At 40.0% G+C, this 23,832-nt stretch overlaps 1 protein-coding gene across 4 annotated transcripts in view; it reads left to right on the plus strand.

Moving 5' to 3' along the window:
- The first annotated feature begins 7,885 nt into the window (after positions 1-7,885).
- Positions 7,886-23,832, plus strand: part of APP (amyloid beta precursor protein) — a 133,452-nt gene continuing 117,505 nt past the window's right edge. For 2 of the 4 annotated variants that reach the window (XM_070942638.1, XM_070942640.1), the window contains exon 1: positions 7,888-8,070. In XM_070942638.1, the coding sequence (XP_070798739.1) occupies positions 8,011-8,070 (60 nt within the window). In that variant the 5' untranslated portion in view covers positions 7,888-8,010. Of the gene's footprint in view, positions 8,071-23,832 lie in introns of all 4 variants that reach the window. The other 2 variants (XM_070942641.1, XM_070942639.1) reach the window with 2 other exon arrangements.

The following is a 23,832-nucleotide window of genomic DNA, read 5'->3' on the forward strand; positions in this document are numbered from 1 at the left end:
CACTGTTGTGATTGCTGATGTTTTTAGCAGATAACTGAAATCAAAAATTTAGCCATCTGTCAAATCTTGCTACTTCTTCACTTTTCACTCTCCAATGTGGGGAGCTGATACTTATGCTGGAAAAGGTAAGAGGAAAGAAGGAGAAGAAACTCTTTGCCTGCCAGGAGACTAAGCCAATCCCTAGCTTAGAGATCTGAGTCAGCTGAAATAGCTGCTATGAAAAATAGCAAAAAAATAGCCAGACAGAATGAAAAGGGCAGAATCAAACAACATGCCGAAAAGATTATGTACAGTTACTATAGTATGTTCATATTTATTTAGATTTGTTGGCCATCAAACCTGAATGCCCTCTGTGGCATAAAGAATAAAACCAGTAAAAGCTCATTTTCTGTATGTGATTTACAGAATAAAACCAGTAAAAAAATGAAACCAATAACAAACTATGCTGGCAAATATAGCATATTGGGGGGAAACAGCACTAGATATCAATCTTCTATTGTTCACTACAGGTAGTCCTCAACTTATGACAATTGAGCCTAAATTTTTGTTAAGTGAATTTTGCCCGATTTTACGACCTTTCTTGCCACAGTTAAGTGAATCACTGCAGTTGATAAACTAGTAACCCAGTTGTTAAGTGAATTTGGCTTCCCTATTGACTTTGCTTGTGAGAAGGTCATAAAAGAGGATCACATAACCTTGGGACACAGCAACAGCCATAAATATGAACCAGTTGCCAACCATCCAAATTTTGATCACATGCTCATGGAGATGCTGCAAAGCTTGCAACTGTGAAAAATGGCCATAAGTCACCTTTTTCAGTGCTGTTATAACTTTGAATGGTCACTAAATGAACTGTTGTAAGTTGAGGACTACCTGGAGTTGGAATCACAAATTCATCCTGACTTCTGGCCTGTTTGAAAAGCAATGGTTTTAGAGCTTTTCTGCAAAATAGCAAGATTAGACCCAGATGAATTTCCAGGGTGATGGTACCCCGAGGAATAGAGTAGTAACAGAGCGCTCATGGCCCATAAGATAGCATTGTTTAACTGTTGGGACTCAGAGATTGCCTGCACTTCCTGATTAAAAGCATGACTAACATTCAAATGTTTTCAGTTGCAATTACAGAATGTGGACTTTGGAATGGTTCATTAAAAACCTCTAAAATTCAAAAAGCAATTCCAGAACTTCAAACAGTAGTTCTTCCACAGCTAATCTTGTCAATTGCAGATAGGATAAGATAGAAAACATACGTAGTTTGGGAGATTCATTAGGAGGGCAGATTATGCAGCAAATAAAGTAAGCAGTATAAAGAACAGTTTCACCTTCAAACAAGGTGCTTTGTATTTTGAATCGAATCACTGAATTCACTGTAAAAACAACTTCTGCAGCCTCCTCCCCACCTATTCCATTAATGCCACTGCATTGCAATATCATAAAAGGAGAGTACAAATCTTAAATTTCTTCTCAGGAGTAAAACAAAAGATATTTTCTTTGAAGTGAAGTAATTAAACTCAACTCTGTGTGTGTGTGTAAACTAATTCAGATTTATTTTTCTTTCAATTGGGGAACATGATGAGGACCATATTCATACAATGCACCGAACTGCAAACTAGCCAGTTATGTTAGCCTTTTAGTCCAGCATGTTGTGTGAATGTAGAGAGTCACCTATGTGTGAGTTGGGTGGCTATATAAATTTATTATATAAACAAACAAACAAACAAATGCTATATTAAATGAATCCTATTTAAGGAAACTATGGGTTAGTGTGTTATATGAACAGAGATAGTGTAGACCAGTGGTTCTCAACCTGTGGGTCATGACCCCTTTGGGGGTCGAACAACCTTTTCACAGGGGTCGCCTAAGACCATCGGAAAACACATATTTTCAATGGTTTTAGGAATAATTTTATGGTTGGGGGGTCACCATAACATGAGGAACTGTATTAAAGGTCGTGGCATTAGGAAGGTTGAGAACCACTGGTGTAGATAATTTGATTGCAGTTGTTCTGTGTCTGATTTTGGTACCAAGGCGCTACTTTATATAAACAGAAGAAAGCCCATGTAGTGTTTTCAGTAAAGCGATATTATACATGACTATGGACCAAGTAGGAAAGGGCTCTCCACAGATCTCTAAGTCAATACAAAGCAATGTCACTGTAAATTTGTAAATTTGCTGACCCTGTTGCCAAGCCTTATCCTGCCTCCATTGTGTCTGATACATGACACTGACAATTGTATTGTCCAGATTAATGAATAAGTTGCTGCTGCTTAACTATTATGGCTTGTCACCAGCCAGTGAGGAAAACTTCCATAACCTGGTATTGCAACAGAGACAGGTAGGTCCCCCTATAATTCATATTGAGTTTTATTTTATAGTATCAGTGATTTGAACTGATCACAGTTTCATTCAGTAGTAACTGGTGATCAGAAATTGAGCCTCTGGTTATTCCAGTAGGAGATGCTCCAGATTCAACTCTTTGCCCATTACTATTTAACATGTATATGCTAAGACAAAGAGTAATACATTTACTTGTGAGCTCCAATGCTACTAATTAATATTCCCAGATTATTTTATATGAGCTAAACCATAATGTGACAACTACAGGAAGACTATAAAAATCATTGACTACAATGACCTGTAGAGAGGCAAAAAGTAGCATCATAGAAGGAAGTGCAACAGAAAAGAAGGCTCTTGAAAGTTCTCATGAAAGCTGATACCGCTACAACCAATCATATATTAACTGAAAAAAAACATAGGCACTTCTGTAATTATCTTTTTGCCTCAAAAGTAGCTATCCCAAAATACTACTGTTCAGAGCGCTAGTCATTAATGCCAAAAATTGAAAACAATGCAATTAGTTTGCAATCAGGCAAAATCCTAGGACTGGACTCAACCATTTCAGAAGTTTACTAAACATATGGAGAAATGCCAGCAAAACTACTAAACAAGCTTTTCAATGACTGCTTAGATGTAGGAGGTATCCATAAGCTATGGAAATCTTCAAAAACAATATATTCATCAAAACAGAAGATCCCCAAAAGATTACAAACTATTGCCCAATCTGCCACCTTTCTACATCCTTCATGCATGTGATTGGAAAAATACCTGCATGAGCATCAGCCTTGGGAGTAAGCTGGTTTACGTAAAGACTATTCAATCAATCAACAAGCACTTATATAAGATCAGCCAGTTCATAGAAGAAACATAAGAAATCCACCAGTTCCTATGTCTTTTCAGTTTGTTGACAATGTACAAGCATTTGATAGTATAGAGACTAAAATGCAGTTGTAAAAATATTTTAAAAATGAAGGCGTTAATAAACAATATACCTGGCTATTACAGAAAATAATTTATTTTATTTATTTTTATTTATTTTATTTAATTTATATACCGCCCTTCTCCCGAAGGACTCAGGGCGGTGAACAGCCATAATAAAACAATGTACAAAATAGAATTTAAAAGCAGATTAAAATAATTAAATCATAGGCCGAATTTAAAACTCTCATTTTAAAACCAATTTTAAAAGCCCATTAAAACCAAATTAAAATCATTTATCCCATCAGAGCGGCTTGCTGGAATAATAGGGTCTTCATTGCCCGACGGAAGGCGCGGAGGTCAGGGATCCTTCGTATGTCCGGGGGTAATTCATTCCAGAGGGCAGGGGCCACCACAGAGAAGGCTCTCCCCCTGGGGGTTGCCGTCTACATTGTTTGGCTGACGGCACCCTGAGGAGGCCCTCTCTGTGTGAGCGTACCGGTCGGTGGGAGGCTATCGGTGGCAGAATGCGGTCTTGTAGATAGCCAGGTCCTAAGCCATGGAGCACTTTAAAGGTGGTAACCAAAACCTTGAAGCGCACCTGGAAGACCACCAGAAGCCAGTGCAGCTCGCGCAAGAGGGGTGTTACATGGGAGCGACGGGTCGCCCCCATTATTACTCGTGCGGCCACATTCTGGACCCGTTGGAGCCTCCAGGTGCTCCTCAAGGGGAGCCCCATGTAGAGAGCGTTACAATAGTCCAGACGGGAAGTGATGAGGGCATGAGTGACTGTGCGCAAGGCGTCCCGATCCAGAAAGGGGCGCAACTGGGAAATCAGGTGAACCTGATAAAAAGGCCCCCTGGCCACGGCCGTCATATGATCATCCAATGACAGCCGTGAGTCCAGGAGGACCCCCAAGTTGCGAGCCCTCTCTGAGGGGGATAAGATCTCATCCCCAATAGTCAGCGATGGTGTGAGCTGGCTATATCGGGATGCTGGAAACCACAGCCACTCAGTCTTGGAGGGGTTGTGTCTGAGCCTGTTCCTCCCCATCCAGATCCACACGGCCTCCAGGCAACGGGACATCACGTCAAGGGCATCATTGGGGAGGCCTGGGGTTGAAATGTACAACTGGGTGTCATCGGTATACAGTTGACACTTCACCCCAAAGCCACGGATGATCTCACCCAGCGGCTTCACATAAATGTTAAACAGGAGGGACGAGAGGACCGATCCCTGCAGCACCCCACAAGTGAGGAACCTCGAGGTCGACCTCTGCCCTCCCGCCAACACAGACTGCGTACGGTCAGAGAGGAAGGAGGAGAACCACCGTAAAACGATGGTCCCCACTCCCAACCCCTCTAGCCGACGCAGCATGATACCATGATCGATGGTATCAAAAGCCGCTGAGAGGTCTAGGAGGACCAGAACAGAGGAGCAACCACTGTCCCAAGCCCTCCAGAGATCATCAACCAATGCGATCAATGCCGTTTCCATGCTGTAACCCGCCCTGAAGCCCGACTGGCACGAATTGAAGACTGCTTAACCAATGTTATACAATTTATCCATCCAATGAATATCCAAGGATCCAAAAACGTGACACAATCTTCCCAAAGCATTTCACAGCAGCTTTTGAAAAGATCTTCAGAGGGCATAATTGGGAAGAAAGAAACATTAAAATACACAATGAAAAGCTCACTCCCCTTTGGATCAACAATAATTGTGATAGTTAGTGTTGAGGAAGCTGAAAAAGTGCTTAAATGAGCTGAACGAGACAAGTAAATATCAATAGAAACAAAGCTCAATATGTACTCTACCCATTCTGCCAATACTATGAAATGAAACTTGGATATGTGAAGCAAGAAGAGGTGAACACATATATCTTTGCCAAGAACTCAATTTAGTCAACAGTTGACTGAGAAATATCACACAAAAGAAAAGCAGCATGAGTTAGCTTTAGTCACATAAAAAGAATTCTCCAACAAATTGGCTACCTTAAGACAGGAGCAAACACATCCAACACCATAATTTTCCCAGCAATCCTCCATGGATGTGTCAGTCCTTTGAGGTAGCCCTTGCCTTCTCCATAGGGTTGCAACAGAAAGACTGAGGTCACTCAGCTGCATTTGTGTCTAAGGCAGGACCAGAAATCACAATCATTTGGTTTTTAGTTTAGTGTTTTAAGTATTACACCTAACCTGCACTCATATCCTTGCTTAATTGAATTTATTTATACTGAAGTTTCTTTAAACTCAAGCTATATCATCTTAATTATATCACTTTTTGAGTTTTATATTGTTATAGAAAAATTAGTGCTGTTGCTTTTAGATTTATTGAAGTGCTTGTTGAAAATAACATGGAATTCCTATCCAGAGTTTGAGAGGCTATTATCTAGTTGGTAAATTACTATTTGACTGGAAAAATAAGTGGCTACCCATTATTCTGCAAAAAGCCTTAACAATCCAAACTTGTTCTGAATATTTAAAATTTCTTTCAATTGTTTGTTATGGATACCTTCTTAATTATTAAGTGTGTTAATTGTAGCTTTTTCTCCAGAATTAATTCTAATAATGCAGGTTCGTGAATTGTCAGGAAGGGATAGAAATTTGGCCCTACTATTTAACAAGTTTGCACATTTTTGTGTTCACTTTTAGAAGTTAGCAATTCTTCTTCTGGCACCGAGCTGACATTTCTATTCTATTGCTTAATTGTAGACATATCTTGATCATCTGGTTCTACTAGTCAGCTAGTTGAGGCATTTTTCTTGTAGAATTTGTGTGTGTGTGTTGGAATCAGATTTTACTTACAGATTTTAACCTCTTTGATACTTTTTTTCAGTCTTGGTGAAATGCATTGCTAATTTTTTCTTTTTTACTTCAGGTTGTTAGATATTCTGACATTCTGATTAATTTGAATAAAGAATTAGTAACTTACATTCAATGTTCTATTTAAAGCAACTCAAAGGGACATGGCTCCAAAGTGAACTCTTATCTGCAGCAACCTTACCATCACTTTGGAACTCCTATTCCTACAGTTGTGCAAAACATCCTTCTGCATAGCCAAAAGAACAATTGTTCTCTAGAACAATTGTTCTAATAGAACAATCCTGTTTCAGCAGGCATTGGTGACTGATTATTAGTTCTGTTGATGTTCAATTTAGGTGGCTGTCTTCTATTTTTATGGATATTATATGCTACTTACAATTTATAAATGGAAATAAATCCTTCCAAATAAATATATGTGCAGTCAGAAAGATGGAAGTTAACTGTGAACATGATGAATATGGGAAAGTGGGCAAATGAACACAAACCCAAAGGCTTTCCTTCCCCAGAAGAAATAGTGAGATTGGCTGTTCTCTTCTTTGTTGGAACTCTGGAGAGAAGTGAGGGGGTGAGGTGAGAGAGCAAACGGTATCAAAGAAATTTGAGGAATGAAGTGCAAATGGAAAGGAGATGTGTTGGCAGAAAAATGGTTAAGATTGGCTGGTGACCAAAGAGAACTGCCCCAATCCACCTCTGTTCACTGCCATTACTAATCACCTGATCTCACTTTCAGTTCTAAGCATAGTGAAATACACAACATAACAGGAAAATGTGTGCTTTTGGATATGATTGCACCATCATTAGTATAAGTAAGGATGTTTTCATGGCACTTAAGATAATTTTTTAGCTATTTAGTTTTTCAACATTACTTTTACTGGTTCTTAGATGATAAATTCAAGAGATGCACTAAGCACTCCAACTGATTTAGTTGCACAAGTGGGAAGCAGGAGGAACTGTTACTAGAGCAGTTTAGCTATGACATACAACTATGGAGATTCTGTCATCCAGGTCATGGTTATCCCAAAGGTGCTATTTCAAGAGGGAACTGGAGTTCCTTGTTTTTCTTTGAAGACATTTCGCTTCTCATCCAAGAAGTTTCTTTTGCTCTGACCATGGATGAGATTTGATGAGAAGCAAACGTCTTAAGAAAGTCCAGTTGCCTCTTGAAAAAGCACCTCTGGGACATGATACCCTGTACTTTCTAGCAACACTTACTGCTCATCCTGCTGAATTGTACAAGAAAGGGCTCAACTTTTGGCTTGTCAATCTGCTTTGTCTTTTTTAAGAACCCAAAAGTTACCAATCTGACCAAAGTAATATATTGAAAAACTCCTGATCCCTGGGCTTGATGATGACATCAGAACTAAACAAAGTTCATTTTAGGATCCTTCCATCTTAAAATCGATTTTCGTTTCTGCAATCCTTCTGATCTGGGGCAGGGGCAATTCTGAACGCCATAAACCGATTAAACTGAATAATGTTCGAGATCGCTCAGACCTAGCTCTACATCCCGCTCCATCGCCTGCTGCGCCAGAAACAAATACGAGACTGTGGCCGACACCGCCTCACGCAGAGACCCTTCCGCTCCTGCCTTTTCGCTTTTTCCCGGCCGGGGCTTTCAGGAATCAAACGATGGCAGTTGCAGTTGCGCAGTCCGGTCGCTAGGAGGCCTCCGCGAAGGACCGGCCTGCTGCTACTGCTGCCGCCGTCGCCGCCGCTTTGGGCGGGTTGGAGTATCAGCTGACTCTCCTTCTCCTTTCCGAAGCTCCGCTAGCGCTGCTGCTGCTGCTGCTCTTGCAGCTCGGTTTTCATTCCTCAGCAGAGCGAGGAGGCGAAGCGAGGCGACTGGGCGGATATCTTTCAGCTGTCTCCGTATATATTTTAAAACTAGTGCCTGAGCTCCAGCGTCCTTAGCTGCTGCTTTTGCCCGCGATGCTGCCGCATTTAGCTTTTCTGCTCCTGGGAGCCTCTTGGACAGCGGGAGCTTTGGAGGTAAGCGGCTCCCCATTACCTTCTCCCTGTTGCTACGACAAGAAAGTCTTTGTTCGCCGAGAGCCTCCCGCAGCTTTAAGCTGGGGCTTCGCCCCGAAACTGGCCGAAGAAAGCGGCCTGCTGAGGCTCGAGAAGAAAGGGTGTGTTCCTCGATCCGCGCCTCTTCAGAAAATCCCTGCTTCAGCCTGAACAATGGAGAGAGGAGGCTGGGCGGGCTGGGACGAGCGGCTTCCAAAAATGCCTCTCTTGCTCACTTGCGGGTAGCTTTGGGCAGCCTTTCAGCGAGCGTCCGTCGACTCTGGGGCGCTTCCGAAAGGTGGAGGGAAGGGAATCTTGCCTCTTCTCTGTTAGTTAGGAAGCGGGCAGTCTCTGGGATGGGAAAGAAAAGGGGACGCGAAGGGGGAGGGCGAGGTCCCTTGTTTCTGCCTCGCATCCATCCTTTCTGGAATGCGCCAACTTGGCATCGGTGGATTCGATGCTTTGCTTTGCAAAGATGAAAGGGGGGGGAGCAGAAGGGGAGATGAGTTTCATGTCTGTCGCCGGCCGCCGTGCGGTTTTTTTCCCCCCGTTTTTTTGGTTGTCTTTACGCTTCTTCTGTGTTGTCTGGTGTGGCCGATCTGGGGGAGGAAATCGAGAAGTGGGGGGGGGGGGCGTCGCCTGTGATGCTGGGGCCGGGAGACCCCATCCTCCGGCTAGGCGGTTGTTATCGCCCGCTCATTACTGCTTTCCCCCCTCCTCCTCTTCCTCGCCTTCACAGGGAATGCAAACAAGAGGCGCTCGTTTTGGGGATTGCCCCTCACTCCCGCCGTGCATGGTGGAGGGGGGTGGGAGGAGGAGGAAGTTCTCTCGGCTTAGGTGCCTGTGGCTCGGGCAACTTCAGTACTAAGGCATTAATGCGTTGCGGCTCCTGCGGAACAGCCCCCTCCCGACTTTGGGTAGGGGGGGGGCTTTGCTCCCACCAACTGCGACCCTCTCTGTCCCTCCGTGTTTCCCAGTCAGGGAGAAAAAGGGGCATTATGATGGGGCCTCCCTCCGTAATAAGGTCGTCTAGTTTATCCTGGAGTGCGTTGCAGGTTTGGGAGGCAGGACTGGGAGAGGTTGGGGGAAAGCAGAAATCTGCCCAAATCCCCCAAGAGGGTTTCCTTCGGTGTGGACATGAAGCGCTTCGTACACCGAGAGGCTTTCCTCTAAGGAGGGGAGTTTGGGGAACCAGATGAAAGGAAATGGGTTGGAGCGAAGCTTAAGAGCGAGAAGATGGCGCCTCTGCAGTGCAGTAAGGAAACGCTGTAATGAAAGCTGCAGACCGAAGCAGCCCTCCCACCGCTAGGTGTTTTAACAACTCGGCTCTTCCTTTCAGTCAGCTCCCCATCAGGTAGTGAACGCCTGGTGGAATGTTTTTCGGCTTCAGCATCCGGAGTAGAAAGAAAGGGATGGGCGAGAACGAGAGGAAATGCCAAAGAAATCTTTCCCTGGGGAGAGGGACTGTTTTCCCTCGATTTGACTTGGCGTTTAGTTCTCTTTCTCTTAAACGCCTCCCCCCCCCCTTCCTCATTGCTGTAATTTTGCAGAATCAGTTGCACTCAAACCGTTGGGCTGAAGCTGGGTTCTGCTCTAGGTTAGACTGGCTTGTTTTTCCTGGCATTGGCAAAAGAGGATCTAAATATGCCACACCCTCTTTGAAAACTGTAAAAAAAAAAAAAAAAAGTGGAGGGTCTTGGAATTTAATTTCTTGAGCCTGAAGGTTAAGGTATTTGGTGGGATGGGTATATTGTATGTTGGCCTGCAAGGGAGGTTCAAGATCTTAGCTTGCATGGAATAGTGTGAGCTTGAAATAGAACTTGGTTCTCCTTCTGCCACCCCCCCCCCCCCCCCCCCCCCCCCCCCCCCCCGCAATGAGCTGAAACTGACTAGCATTTCCTCCTTGGTAGTTATAGAAAATTGAGATAAGGTTCTATGGAAAATTGACAAGGCTCTATGTGAAATTGACCCAAGTGACAGAGATCAATAGTATTTATAGGCCTTAAATTTATTTTCCATACTATTACTTTTTTTCCATTTTTTCATAATACTGGTTCCAATTAAAGGAATATTGTGGTAGGTTATGGATGTAAAATTTTAATTTTTAAATTTGTGAAGGCTGATTCACTTTATTTTTTAACTCTCAGGAGGGCAGAAAGAAGAAAAGCAATCTCCTTTAACTATTTTGCATCCTTGCTTTCAGGCTGACTTGTCTTTCCATCAGTGCATTAGGTCTTGTATTTGTTGATGCAAATGAGTCTCATTAAGTTTAATTCCTTAGTAGGTGAGCAAAGCACATTAAGGTTATAATCCAACTTTATGCACACTCCTACTAGAAATTCCAATTAAATGACTGTGACTCATTTCACCATGTATAGAATGGTGATGTAGGATATACTTCACTAATATTGTGTGGGTGGACAATAAAAAAACAAAGTCTCCAAAAGAGCAACTAGTTGTTCTGTTTGTTAAGCATTATTTTTCGTTTCATATGCCAATTGTAGAATAGAAATACTTTTCAAATTGTTTGTATTTGAGGTTTGACTGTCTTTTCCATAGTGGTGAAATTTATTAACAGATCTAATACCCACTGAAAATAACGTGTTCAGACCTGCCTATGAAGTTTGTAAAAGGCTAGGAATTAATTTTTTGTTCATTTTTTTAAAAATGGTGCTTTTTTATTCCACCTTTTTGTCCAATGAATTTATGTTAACTTTCATGAAATTTCTTCCAATTTCAAAGAAGATTAGGTCTATTTTACACATAAATAACAATAAAATTTACAGGAGTTAAGTAACAGGTGTCATACCATGGAGCAGACTTACATATATGTGTTGGTTCATGTATCATATTCAACCATCATGTGATAGATTTCATTTTTGTTTTCTGTGTTATGTGAACTTAGTGTTTAATGTATAAGGTCTGTATTCTGTCCTCTCCATGGCTGCATATAGTATGACTATATGCAGCCTTCTAGTCAAACTTCTATACTTCTAGTCAAAGCACCTGAATACAGCAGATTAGAAATGACTGGGATAGAGTTTAGGATGATTATATCCAAATTTATATACCCACTTCATGAGAAAGACGTGGCTGTTTAGCTGTACCTTGTAAAGGATCACACTTACCACCGTACAAATACATATATAACTTTGATTCCCATCTTTTTCTAGCTTTATGAATAAAGCTATTTTATGAAAATGTAATTTATCTTTCAGTAAATATACGTTTCTTCCTTCCTCCGCCCCATTCCCTTTTTATGAGTGTTGCTGAAAATTATCAGATAACACACTTTGGTTTGATTTCATTGTGTTTGCAATGTTTTGACAAAAAAAAATTATGAAGAAAAAATTTCAAAAAAATTAATTACAACCTTTAGTGACATTTAAACGTTGAAATTATTCCAAGGCTGCGAAAGAAAGTTTTAGATTTTTGAAAGTAAAGGGTTGAAAAATAAAAATGTGTTTATTCTCTTAGTCTGAGCTGTCTTTTAGAGAATTAAATATAGTCTTTTATGTATAAAAGCTTAAATAATAAATTTAAAAAGCTTAGATATCCCATACCAATATACGTCAACCTGTATATGATATATATTGGTATGGGATTTATTACCTGCAGGTGATGAAAATTTGCTTTCTTCTGTGTGAAAGAACATCCATTAAATGGTTTTGTTGTTCATACTTGAGAGATCCTGCCTATGAATTAGATTGATTGTGGATTAGAGCAGGGGTGTCAAACTCAAGGCCCCTGGGCTGTATCCGGCCCACAGGGTGCTTAGATCTGGCCCATGGGGCTGCCCTGGAAACAGTGAAGGATTGGCCCACGGTACCTCTGCCAGTGAAAACGGAGCTTGGGAGGGCTACATGCGGCCTTCCCAAGCTCCGTTTTCGGCTGCAGTGGCCTTCTGCTGCACTCTGCCAGCAAAAACAGAACTCAGGAGGGCCGCGCACAGCCCTCCCAGGATCCATTTTTGCTGGCAGAGGGCTGCAGGAAGCCGTCGCAGACGAAAACGGAGCCTGGTAGGGCCGCACGCGGGCTGCAGGATGTTGAGCTGTCCACACCCACCCCAGCCACGCCCATTTGGCCCCCCTGAGGGCCCTCAATGAATTAGAGCTTAACACCCCTGGACTAGAGAGTTTGAAGTGTTATATGTTAGGAAGACATTTTATGATAACAGAATGGATTTAAATCTAGGAAGAGTGCTGGGCAATCCATGACTACTTGCTTTATGAAAATACCTTTAATAGTAGTATTACAACATGTCAGTTTTCAAACTCTAGGGTTAGCTGATATACTTTATTTTGTGATGCAAAATGTTCAATATGTGATAATACTCTATTTACTTAGAAACATTGGATTTTATATTAATTTCTCAATTCAAGATTGCTTTTGCAAATGATAGCACTCAAATACTGTACTATAATGTAAAATGGAAATGTGTTATGAAATGCATTGTTTCTTAAATCATTATACATGTATATCTCTTTCCTATTAGAGTCAGATGGCAAATTAGTCTAAGAAAATCTGTTATTTTGTTTTGATCTGCCTTTCAAGATACATTTTTATGTGATAATTTATGATACATGCTTGCCTAAAGGAGAAATAACTTTAGTGATCATTTTAAGCCATAGATATATCATAGGCATATCAGTTGTGTAGTGAAGTTCTGGACCTCCATTTTCTCTCCTTTACTTTAGAAACAAATAGTGTCCACCATATGTATGAACTTTGAGATATAAAATTTGTCCAGTGATTATTAATTTAAAAAGGATGAAAGTTTATGTTTTTATGGATTTAGTGAAATTTTTAACCTAGTAACAGTTAGAATCTATTGCTTTCAATAGAGAGATAAGATTGAAAAGTTTTAGGTACGATCTAATGAATGTAAGAGCCTTGGTAGTACAGGGGTTTAAGGCACCCTGTTATTAAGCTTATTAAGACCAGCTGCCTGCAATTACTGCAGGGTTCGAATCTCGCCAAGGCTCAAGGTTGACTCAGCCTTCCATCCTTTCTAAGGTAGGTGAAATGAGGACCCAGTTTGTGGGGGCAATAAGCTGACTTTGTATAAATATAGAAAAGGATGAAGGCTATTGCTGAGCACATTGTAAGCCGCCCTGAGTCTTCGGAGAAGGGCGGCATATAAATCAAATTAAAAAAAAAAAAATGTTGGTTACAATAATGCCTAACCATCAGTGTATAAATGACCTTTTCTCATTGCCTAGAAATAAATAAATTTTTGCTCTCTTTTCTTGAGGATTTATACTGCACAAATATGCCATAATATTTATATGCTTTAAGAATATGAATGATTGTTCTTTACCATTATAAATTCACAAGTGTCATTCTATGTCTTCTACTTTTAGTACAGCAGTTTTTCATCACGTCATACTTCATGAAAAAGAGAAACTAATTCCAAATTCACCTTTCCACTAACATAGAAATTTTCATACAGCTTCTTTTGCAAATGGAACAGTAATTCAACAGTATTTAATTATTTATTCAATTTATATGGCCACACATCTCACTCTGGGAGGTACACAGTTTAATATAAATAAAAACACGTTACTGTACTAAAATAAACTTTAAAAATAAAACATGATTACCAGTTAAAAATAAAAGGCCTGTAACATAGCCAGGAAACAGGACCTGTCACACACCTGGATCCCCAGATTTGGACACAGTAATACTGAATGACCGTTTTGGCAGAGATGTAAATCATTATGCTACACATTTAAAAGTCAGAATGTTGGACTTTTAAGCCATTTGTTTGTGGCTTAATATGTTGTGTGTACCATCAGTTTGGTTTATTCATTAAATGAGTTTTTCTTCTTCCTAAAAAAGTATTGAAATGGGTAAGCGCCATTTCATCCCAGTGCACATGTGTCAAGAAGTACATGATGCTTCTATCTGTTGTGTCAGTATTACAAGTGAATAATACATTAAATAATGCCTTAGTCGCTTCCTGTTTGACTTATTACAAATACTCTACATAGGGTTGTCCTTAAAGAGAATTGAGAAGCCTCAGATGATTCAGAATGCAATACTATGGGCAATATTGGGCTTCATGTTGTGCCCAAGTAACACTGCTGCTCCCCCAACTGCAGGCTTTCATCTAGTTTCTCAATTTAAGATGCTGGTTGACACCTTTGAAGCCTTTGTTGACATGGGGCTGGGTTTCCTGTACCTCTCTCCACTGTTTTATGTCCAGATCACTTGACGGGGTAAAGTGGGCATGCTGTAGGTCCCATTGGTGAAATAGTGTCACTTGATAGGTCCTGGAAAGCATGCCTTCTATGAAATTATGCCTCTCTTATGGAAAAGCTTCAGTTTAAAACATAGATGACCGCGACACTGCCATCCTTCCAGAATCTGGGACCAGGATGCTAACCGAACTCTAATATGGGATCTCTATTTCCTATTTGAGTCATTTTGGTTAATGGTTAAAGCATCAGGATAGAAAGTGGGAAACTGTGAATTCTAGTCACAACTTAGGCACAAAGCCTGAGTCAACTGGGTGATCTTGGGCTAATTGTTCTTTCTCAGCCCTAGAAAGCAAACAATGCACTTCTGAAATTTTAGCACGAAAACTGCAGGAATCAGGCATCAACACTGACTTAGAAGCCGCAAGAAAAAGTTTTTATTCACACTGTGAATTGTGATTTTCTTCTGTATTTATGTTTGCTGCCCAGAGGGCTTTTGATAGCTGTGTGGCCATATAAATATGTTAAAACAAAATATAAGTTTAAAGTACTTTATAGGAAAACTACTTCCGTCTTTAGATCTGCATGTTGCAGTACAAATTGATATGACATATTCAAAGATAACAGCTGCCTGTTCTTCCCGCCAGTAATCTGCACATGTGAAGTTTACTGCTAGGCGCTACGCTAATTTTGAAATAGAGTAAGTGGTGTCTGAATGTATATGATGCATCAGACTTCATCCATCCATATTTGACGACCATCTTTATGGAGCAACACAAGCATATGAACTACTACCAAGATAACTAAAATATCACTGAGCAAGCTTAGGTTATTTAATATGTGTTTCAAAATAGCTGTCCTGTCTCCCAGCATGTTTTAATATATTCATTTTCCTAGTTAAAATATATATCTAAATGTGCCTAATGATTCTTCTACTTATATTGGTAACACAGTTATGAAGGTGTTTCATTTCTGAATTGCCATGAATACTATGTTTATGTATCAAAATAAATCAGAGTTGATAATTTCAGCATCCCAGAATCAAAATTTCCGTTTGAAGTTTCAAACTATTATTAAGAGTGTTATTTAGACAGTAGTTTGCTGAATTGGATGCCATAGTAATTTATGGTTAAGCCACCTTACCCAAATAGGAGAAGAAGAACAACATTGCAGGAAAAGGTGAATTTCTCTCTCTTTTTCCCTCTTCCTCCCTCTCTCTTTTTCTCTCCCCCTCCCTCTCCCTCCCTCTCTCTCTCTCTCTCTCTCTCTCTCTCTCTCTCATTTTTTCACTTCATTTAAAGACTATACAAATATTTGTTTTTTTAAAAAAATGCCCTAAAATATTAGAAATAAATACTAAAAAAGTTTAGTATTTAGGAGTTGTAAGGCTGAATTGAATTATAAACTCTTTCATGCCAATTGAATCTGGTTTTAGGGTTAACTACTGAGGGTTAAATTGGCAGCTTGATTTGCATGTGTCTGATTGTGAGACCTGAAGTAATAAGTGAGACCAGGGTTGGGCTTCGAAAATTTTAGCAAGGGGTTTTCTGTCCGGTTGCTGGGTGGGTGTGAGCATGACCTAGTCGGCCTCCTGCACCACGACAGGGTGGTGTGGGGAGGCATTTTTGCCCTCCCTGGGCTCCAAAGGCTTTCCTCAAGCATCTTTCCTCTGGGAGGGTAAAAACGGCCTCCCCAGGCTCCAGATGCCCTCTGGAGGCTGGAAACAAGCCCGTTTCCAGCCTTCCCAAACTTCCGGTAGGCCCATTTTTTGCCCTCCTCAAGCCTCTGTGTGCGCCCTGCACTTATCTGCATCCAAAACGGCTCCCCTTCCCAGAGGCATGGGAGCCTCAGGAGAGGGGAGGGGTGGGTGGGGCCAGCCAGGAGTGGAATTTGGGGGTTCTTCGAACTGCACAGAATCTTAGCTAGAGGTTCTCCCGAACCCCTGCAAACCCCCAGCAGCCCACTCCTGAGTGAGATCCAATTTCTTGATGGGTCTATATTCCATACACTAGGCCTTTTTTTCATTCATAATGGTTGGTTTGCCATTAATGCCTAAACTTCAAAATAGTTTTTTTTAGAACTGTATGAGTACTTCTATGAGTTCTTCTCACAGGTAGACCAGTCTAATAAATGCCATATCAGTCAGGACTATTTTTATTGCTTCAGTGGGTGCAGTTGTTTGGGCACCTAGGTTGGCCCATGTTATACCACTGCTCTGCAAGCTAGTTTGCTTCCAGGTGCAATTCAGGGTGTTGAATATTACTTTTAGAGCCTTGCATGGCATAGGTTCAGGATACTTTGAGGAACAGTATCACCCCATTGGGACTGGCTGGCTCCTCCTGGACTGGCAGAAGAGGTATGCTGCTGGCCCCATTAGTCAAGGAATTCCAGTTGGTGGGGTCCAAGAGAAGGGCTTCTCTACCATGGTGCCTGCCCTTTGGAACCTCTTGGCCCTTGAGATGATATTGGCTCCTACCAGTGGTGGGTTGCTCCCAATTTGCACTGGTTCTATAGAACCGGTAGTAAAACCGGCGGGAGGCTTCACCCACCGACCCTGACATCATCAAAATGCGCAGAAGAGCGCACGAGCGAAGTGAGCGCATGTGCACGGGCCCGTTGCGAACCGGTAATAAAAGTAGGTAGAACCCACCCCTGGCTCCCACCGTTCTGACCTTCTGTAAGGGCCAAAAGATGAGGCTCTGGCAGATGGCTTGGGGCTCTACTTGGGGAGCATCACATTGGAGGTGGTTGATGAATTAAGAGAAAATCCCACCTCCTTCCTCCGCTTATCCTCTTTCTATCTCTATCCATCAGTTAAATATAATTATATTTTTCATTGTAATTTCCATTTTTTTTGTTTTAGAAAAATTTATCTTTTTGATGTTAATGCTTTTAATGCTGTATGCTGCTTAGAGTTGCTTTAAAACAAGATGGGTGACAAATAAATTTAATAAATAAAATAAATAAATTGCAACATTATAGTAACAGAGTTTTGCAAATCCTCTCCCTCTCTAGTTTCTGTGAACTAGGGAGGACTTGTCTGTGTCATTCCTCTGAGGTAAACCAGACAAAAAACCCAACACAATGAGCTAATTCTACTTTATTGTCAGGCTATATTAACAAAATCTTGTAAGTCTGAAAGTACAAACATCCCACTGTCACTTTTTACTGCTTGGTCCCTTTCTAAGTTTGCTTCTCTGACGGTTAAGCCATGGGGGGTTCCTGCCTCTCTTTCCTGATTGTTTCCTAGGCAGCATCTCTTCCCCTCTTTCCCCAAGATCATCTACCCAGTTCCAGACAGTCTGAGACATTTTTTCAAATTATTTTCTTGGCTTGGGTTCAAGCCCTGCTAATCTGACTATTGCCTTGGTAGCAACTCTTCCTCCTGCCTCTCAAGGTCATTTCTATTCCCTCTACAACTACTCATTGAGCAAGACCTGACTGGAGAAAATCTATAGCTCAATTAAGTCCTACCAAATATGTATTACATTCCCAATGAAGAAAAATCTGTGAATTGTACCATATCATTCTGTTAACTGTAAGACTCTGCTCTAACCACAATAGTTGAATATTGTAGCATTCAGATCAGTTGTGTGAATTGATTTTTTCATGAGAAGCAGATGTCTTTTTTCTTCAAAATGTACTCCCATACTCCCAGTTTTAGACTTACTTTATGAATAGTGTTAATGTAGACTGAAGACAGTCTGGTCTGTGGATTTATTCTGAACTGCTTATTCTGAACTCCCTCCAACCAATGCCTCCCTTCTGAAGCCCTGATATGTTCTTAAAGAAAGTATACATTGGGAATTGGATAGTGGTTTATGGAAAATATAGTTTGCTGAAGGAGTCCTGGAAAACAATCCAACTGATACCCCTTACTAAGACAAATACTGGTTTATTGTAATATTTGATTGCCCAGTTCAGACATTTTGAAGGCTGTGAACCAATGACGCCAAGCCTTGTTTCTAGAAACTAGCAACCCTGAAATAATATATTGGGTTTCCACACTGGTACCCTCAACGACTATTGCTCATCTGGGTTACACAGAATGTTTCCTTGCATAATCACTTACCCGGCACATCATAATTAAACTGACATATTGTTGTCTTGATTCATTAAAAGATCTTGACTACAGAAACGTTTATATTGGTTTGTCTAGTATCTGTTGCTCATTGTCTAAGCTTTCCTATATTGCCACTGGCTCAGGTACTAGCCTTTACATAAAGCAGAATTATGGTAGAACTGAACCTGTGACTTTTGACTGCAGATGTAGGATATTTTTACAGAATTCAAAATAACAAAATAAATATTGGAGTGAAAGGTAAACTAAGATTGCATTTTTGGGTTTGTTCACTTGTTTTGCATGCCACCAGAATATTATCCAATTTATCCAGTAGATTATAGTTTGAAAAAATCCTGGCATAACACAGTGGGTGTTAAAAAAAAAAAGCTTGGTAACTTGGGTGACTGAAGTCAAGACAGGACAAGATGTACTTTTTGAGGAATGTGGAATAACCACTTCAAAATGCAGTAACTTTACTCCAGTGACTAGAAAGCCAAAAGAGAAAATGCCTTGTAAAATTTAAATTGCTTTATAAGGAAATGTGATAAAGAAAACACTATTTCTAGTCTGATTTTTTCCCCTCTTCCTAGAAATTTTATCTTGTAATTTCCTTAGTAGCCAAAATCTTTTCTCATCTTTTATGCTGGAGTAACTATCAGTATTGTTTTTAGCTGAACTCTACTCAATTGGTATACATTGGAATTACCCTGATGGTAACATTTTGGCACAATCACAATCTGCTTCTTCTGTTAAAACCAGAATGGTTTTACTGGATCCTGCTTCAAGAATATAATTTTACATTTAATTGAACATTTCATTTAATGAATGTTAGTAGGCAGACTTGTTCAACAGGTCTTTTCTACAAAAGAAAATATACTTGGGGCATGTGTTATAAGGCATCTATTTTTCAACAAATTACTAAAAGTGTTTCATGTTTATAACAAAATTAGTTTAGCTGAAGATACAAAGAGAAGTTATATAAATAGAACAGAGAAATTATGAAAGTGAAGTAATTGCATTAGCCAAGGAAGCCTGCAATTATCACCTGTGTGCAAGAACAGTCTTAAATCGTTAACATAACAAGCCCACATGGTCTGGTGCTCACACATTATCCTATAAACCATTTATCCCCTGTAAGCCATTTATTTGTCTCCCCACCTTCTTTCTGTGTTAAAGCTGCTGAATCCAAACACTGCCTAAGATTGTTGAATGGTTGCTGCTCCCTGTGACATTCGTATCATGTATATTCCATATTAAGAATTGGATATCCTTCACTACTTGATGTCCACAAAATTTGGTGTATGGTGTTCCTTATCTCCCAGTGATAGCTAGGACAAGAGACGTATGCTAAGATTCACATATTTTCTTCCTGTTGTCTCTTCTATTTTTCTGTGGCTTAGAATCATTACAGAAACAGCATCTATAAGTACATTACATTTACATTTACATTTACAAATCCCCGGTTTTTTATTTCTTTCTAAATAGCTTATAAATGAATACTTTGTTTCTCAGAATATCTACTATATAGATTGTGCTTCTCGTATTGCTTTGCGCAATGGTGTTAGAATGGTGATTGGCTTAATTTGCCCTTCCTCCAGGTATGATTGCCAAAGTTGGAATGTCCACTAAGTGTGTATACATATGTGCATCTTCCCCTCATGGAAGAGGTGGATATTCTTGTAAATGCCCAGCATGACCAGTAAGCTGTTGTTTGCTCCCCTAATCTTATTTCAGTCTCCACTCGGAGAATGGTATCAGGTGTCCATTTCCTTCTTGAATAGTGTTGAGTGTCTATGAGGGAACATTTCCAAATACTTCAAGTTTCAGTTATCTTAACTGGCAACACAGTTTGGCATATGGATCACTTTTTAGTTGACACTGGTTTCTGATTTTAAGATAGTATGAAGAAAAACAACATTTGCCCAATAAAAAATAATATGATGTGTTATTACAAAGATGTAATGATAATGATCTGCATTATCTCTTAGATCCTTTGGCCTAGCCAAGAAATGAGGGTTTTCTTCAAGTGTAGGGTTCATTTATGCTCATATATTGTGTCTAATTATTCCTTTATGAACACAGAAATGTAAAAATGTAGTACAGCATTGCTTGCCATTTAAAAAAAAAAAACCTGCTATTTTTCATTTTATTAATGCCATAATTTCAAAATAAATGGATAAACAGCTCACATACAGGACTTATTGATGTTCAACTCAACCATACGATGAGGCTAATTACTGGGTGCATAAAATCTACACCTAGTTACTATTACCAGTTCTTAGTCACATACTTCCCCCGCACTTACGACGACAAGAAGCTCTCATTCGGGAGTATAGTAAGATCCTGTTAAATTCCTCTCTACCCATTCATGGCTACATTCCTGATCTCTTAAGATGCCGATTAAAGTCAAGAAACCCACCATTCTTGACAGCGCTTAAGCTGCTGGCCGATCATCAGAACACCACACAAAAGTGGATGGAAGTGTGGAGTAGCTATTCTCCCCAAGGTATTTCTGAGCATATTAATTCTAATAGTATACCTCCAGGATTTAATCTACCCTGACACATATGGGTGACATACAATAGAATTAGAACGACTCATGGGGTGTGTGCCGACTCCTTGTATAAATGGGGAAAGACACCTTCAGCACAATGCGATTGCGGGGCCCCCCAACAAACTATCCAACATATAGTGTGGGAATGCTTTAACAGAAAGTATCCAGGAGATTTTAGGGACTTCCTCTGCATAACAACGACAGCTACTGACTGGATCTCCAAACTCGACATTAAACTCTGAAATGTTATTTCTGTTTTCCTCTTAGGTTTTCTTACTGCTTTTTTTTTAAATTGTTTTAATTGTTTTAACCTGTAAAAATGAAGTGTTTTAATATTGTGTGTGACCAGCCATACGCTAAATAATAAATAAAAATTCAAAATAAATCATGTATGAAGATAGTACAAACATTGAATCATTCTTGAGGTGCATTCTAGTTTTATAAAAAAAGTTTAGGTCTGTTGAAAGATTATAGCTTTGCTCACTGAATATAGGAAAATTTGTCCTCTTTTTATATCTGAGGTGCATAAAGTCTACACTCTTTACATATGTGCTGTTTAGCCCAGATTTGCAATGTCTGAACAAATTACTTGATTAAATTTGCAAATATATTGTTAATACAATAAAATATACTCCACTTGGAAATGAAAAGAATATTGCAAGTGGAGGCATATGCATAGTTGTTTTTAATATATAGTAATGCCTTCAAGAAACCATCTGCTTGAGAATGGCACTTCAAGGGAGAAAAAAACACTTCCTGCTGTTTCTGCACCTGCTCAGGTATAATTGTACTCTAAAGCATCTTCAGCTTACATTTTCAGGTCAGACCTGAAACAAGCTGTTTCTTAATACTTACTTTTTTACACACATAAGAATTCTCAGTAAAATACACTTTAATACTTGTATGTTAATAATTATACGTACAATTATTGCTTTCCTAAATTTAATAGCCATTCTTGTCTGAATTTTTCCTCCGAAGAAAAGGAATTCTGTGATGTTACAGATGGTGCAGTCTGATAATTAAACAGTATTATCTTCAGGGGGGGAAATCCATTTTGTATGGTAATGCTAATTATATTTAAAGGGGTTTATTATAGCATTTCTTATGCTTTGGTATTTAAATCTTAGTATCTGCAAAATACTTAGTTTCTCTTTTGAAAGTAGAATTAAATAACTCATATTTTTAAGATTTCTACATGGCATAAATCAAGTGTCGTGTGACTGACTCTGGGGAAGGAGTTGTAATGCAGTTAGGGTTATTTTATAGAAGATGGTATGTTTGGGCTGGAGGTATATGCTCTGAATTGGATATAGGTTGAATTAAAATTGGATTCTTTGAATTCATTATAATTAGTTGGTCATGATATTTCATCTCTTTCAATTGTCAGAAAATATATGATATTCAACCTTTTATATCTTCATATTTAATAAAATGCATAGTCTTCTATGATGGGAATTAAGCAACAAAATATCCTGGTAGAAGGAAATGACAAACAGCTGCAGCTTCTATAGTGCTATCAAGGAAATGTCCACAATCACATAATCAGCAGTAGTTTTGTTTCAGTCAGGAGAATCTTTATTTTTTTAATCTTACGTATCAAGCAGGGGAAAACCATTTACATTGTCAAAGGTGTAGTGAGCATATTACACAGGCACTGCAGTGGTGGGTTTCAAAAATTTTTGCTACTGGTTTGGTGGGTGTGGCTAGGTGGGGGGACATGTGACTGAGTGGGCATGGCCAACTTGATGTCACTCCTGCCCATTCAGTCACATGCCCTCCCACCTAGCCATGCTCACAGGAAAAAGTAGGAAAATTTTTGGAATTTCCACCTATCTATCCCTGTCTTCCTTTTGCCAGTCGCTGTTTCCCCTCCTTTAGCAGCCCCGGCCCTAGCACTGCTTCCTTCCCCCCCACCACCTTTTTGTTCAGGCTGCTTGCCTTCCATGGCAACTGGTCCAAAGTCTGGAAGGCAAGCTGACCAGAATTTTTGGCGGCCCCCAGGAAAGCAGCTTGTGAAGAAGCCTCCCAGAAGCTGCCTCATTGAGAGCCAGTTTGTGGCTGCGGCGGCTGGCCGCAGGCTGCCAAAAAGTACTGGAGGTCGCGGAAAAAGCTGCTGCCGTCACTGCCATGTTCTTCACACATGCACATCCCATTGGACTCGCAAGGCAATGGGATGCACATGTGTGAAGAACATGGTGGCGAACATGGTGGGTGGGGCAAGCGAGCGGCGACCAGGGGACCGGTTCAGGGGTGTGGCCAGCCAGCCATTGCTACTGGTTCAATTTCCGCTAACGGTTTGCGCGAACTGATACGAACCGGCTGAATACCACCTCTGAGGCACTGGTTAATCTTGTATAAACAAAGCAGACTAACACAATCTAAGACGTTATATTTCTAATGTCCATTTAATCATGCTGCAAGACTCAATGTTAGTTGTTTAATATAATGGTTAAAACTTTACATTTCTGTACTAGCTTTTTTGGGGGGAGGGGGGAGAAGGCCTATCATACTTCCTTCATTGCTTCTTCAGTAGAGGAGAGACAACTGGCATGTAAGAATTTGTCTTATGTGGTATGGTCTGGTAAATTCTACAGACAATCCCATTTGTTTAGATTCCTGAAAACTTTATTATGTCATGTTCCAGGAACTTTGTACATGGCAAAAAAATGTTTGATGATTTTGTAATTCTTGTAACTAGTCATTAATTTTATCGGCCATAGAATCTGGAAGTAATTGTTTTAGATTTTTGCTTGCATTTGGTACTACAAATGTAATTTTGGATTATTTTGCTTTCCAATTAAAATTATTTGAAGAATAGATGATAGCTGATCATCTCTAACTCATTTTTAATACTGTTTATATGCTAATTAGTAGCCTCTTTAATACAGTGTTTAAACATTGATGAGAGGCAAATCACAGTATCTATC

Source organism: Pituophis catenifer, unplaced genomic scaffold, assembly GCF_029215685.1.
Source record: "Pituophis catenifer annectens isolate HBS135680 unplaced genomic scaffold, rPitCat1.0.hap2 SCAF_4, whole genome shotgun sequence".
In the NCBI taxonomy this organism is placed as follows: Eukaryota; Metazoa; Chordata; class Lepidosauria; order Squamata; family Colubridae; genus Pituophis; species Pituophis catenifer.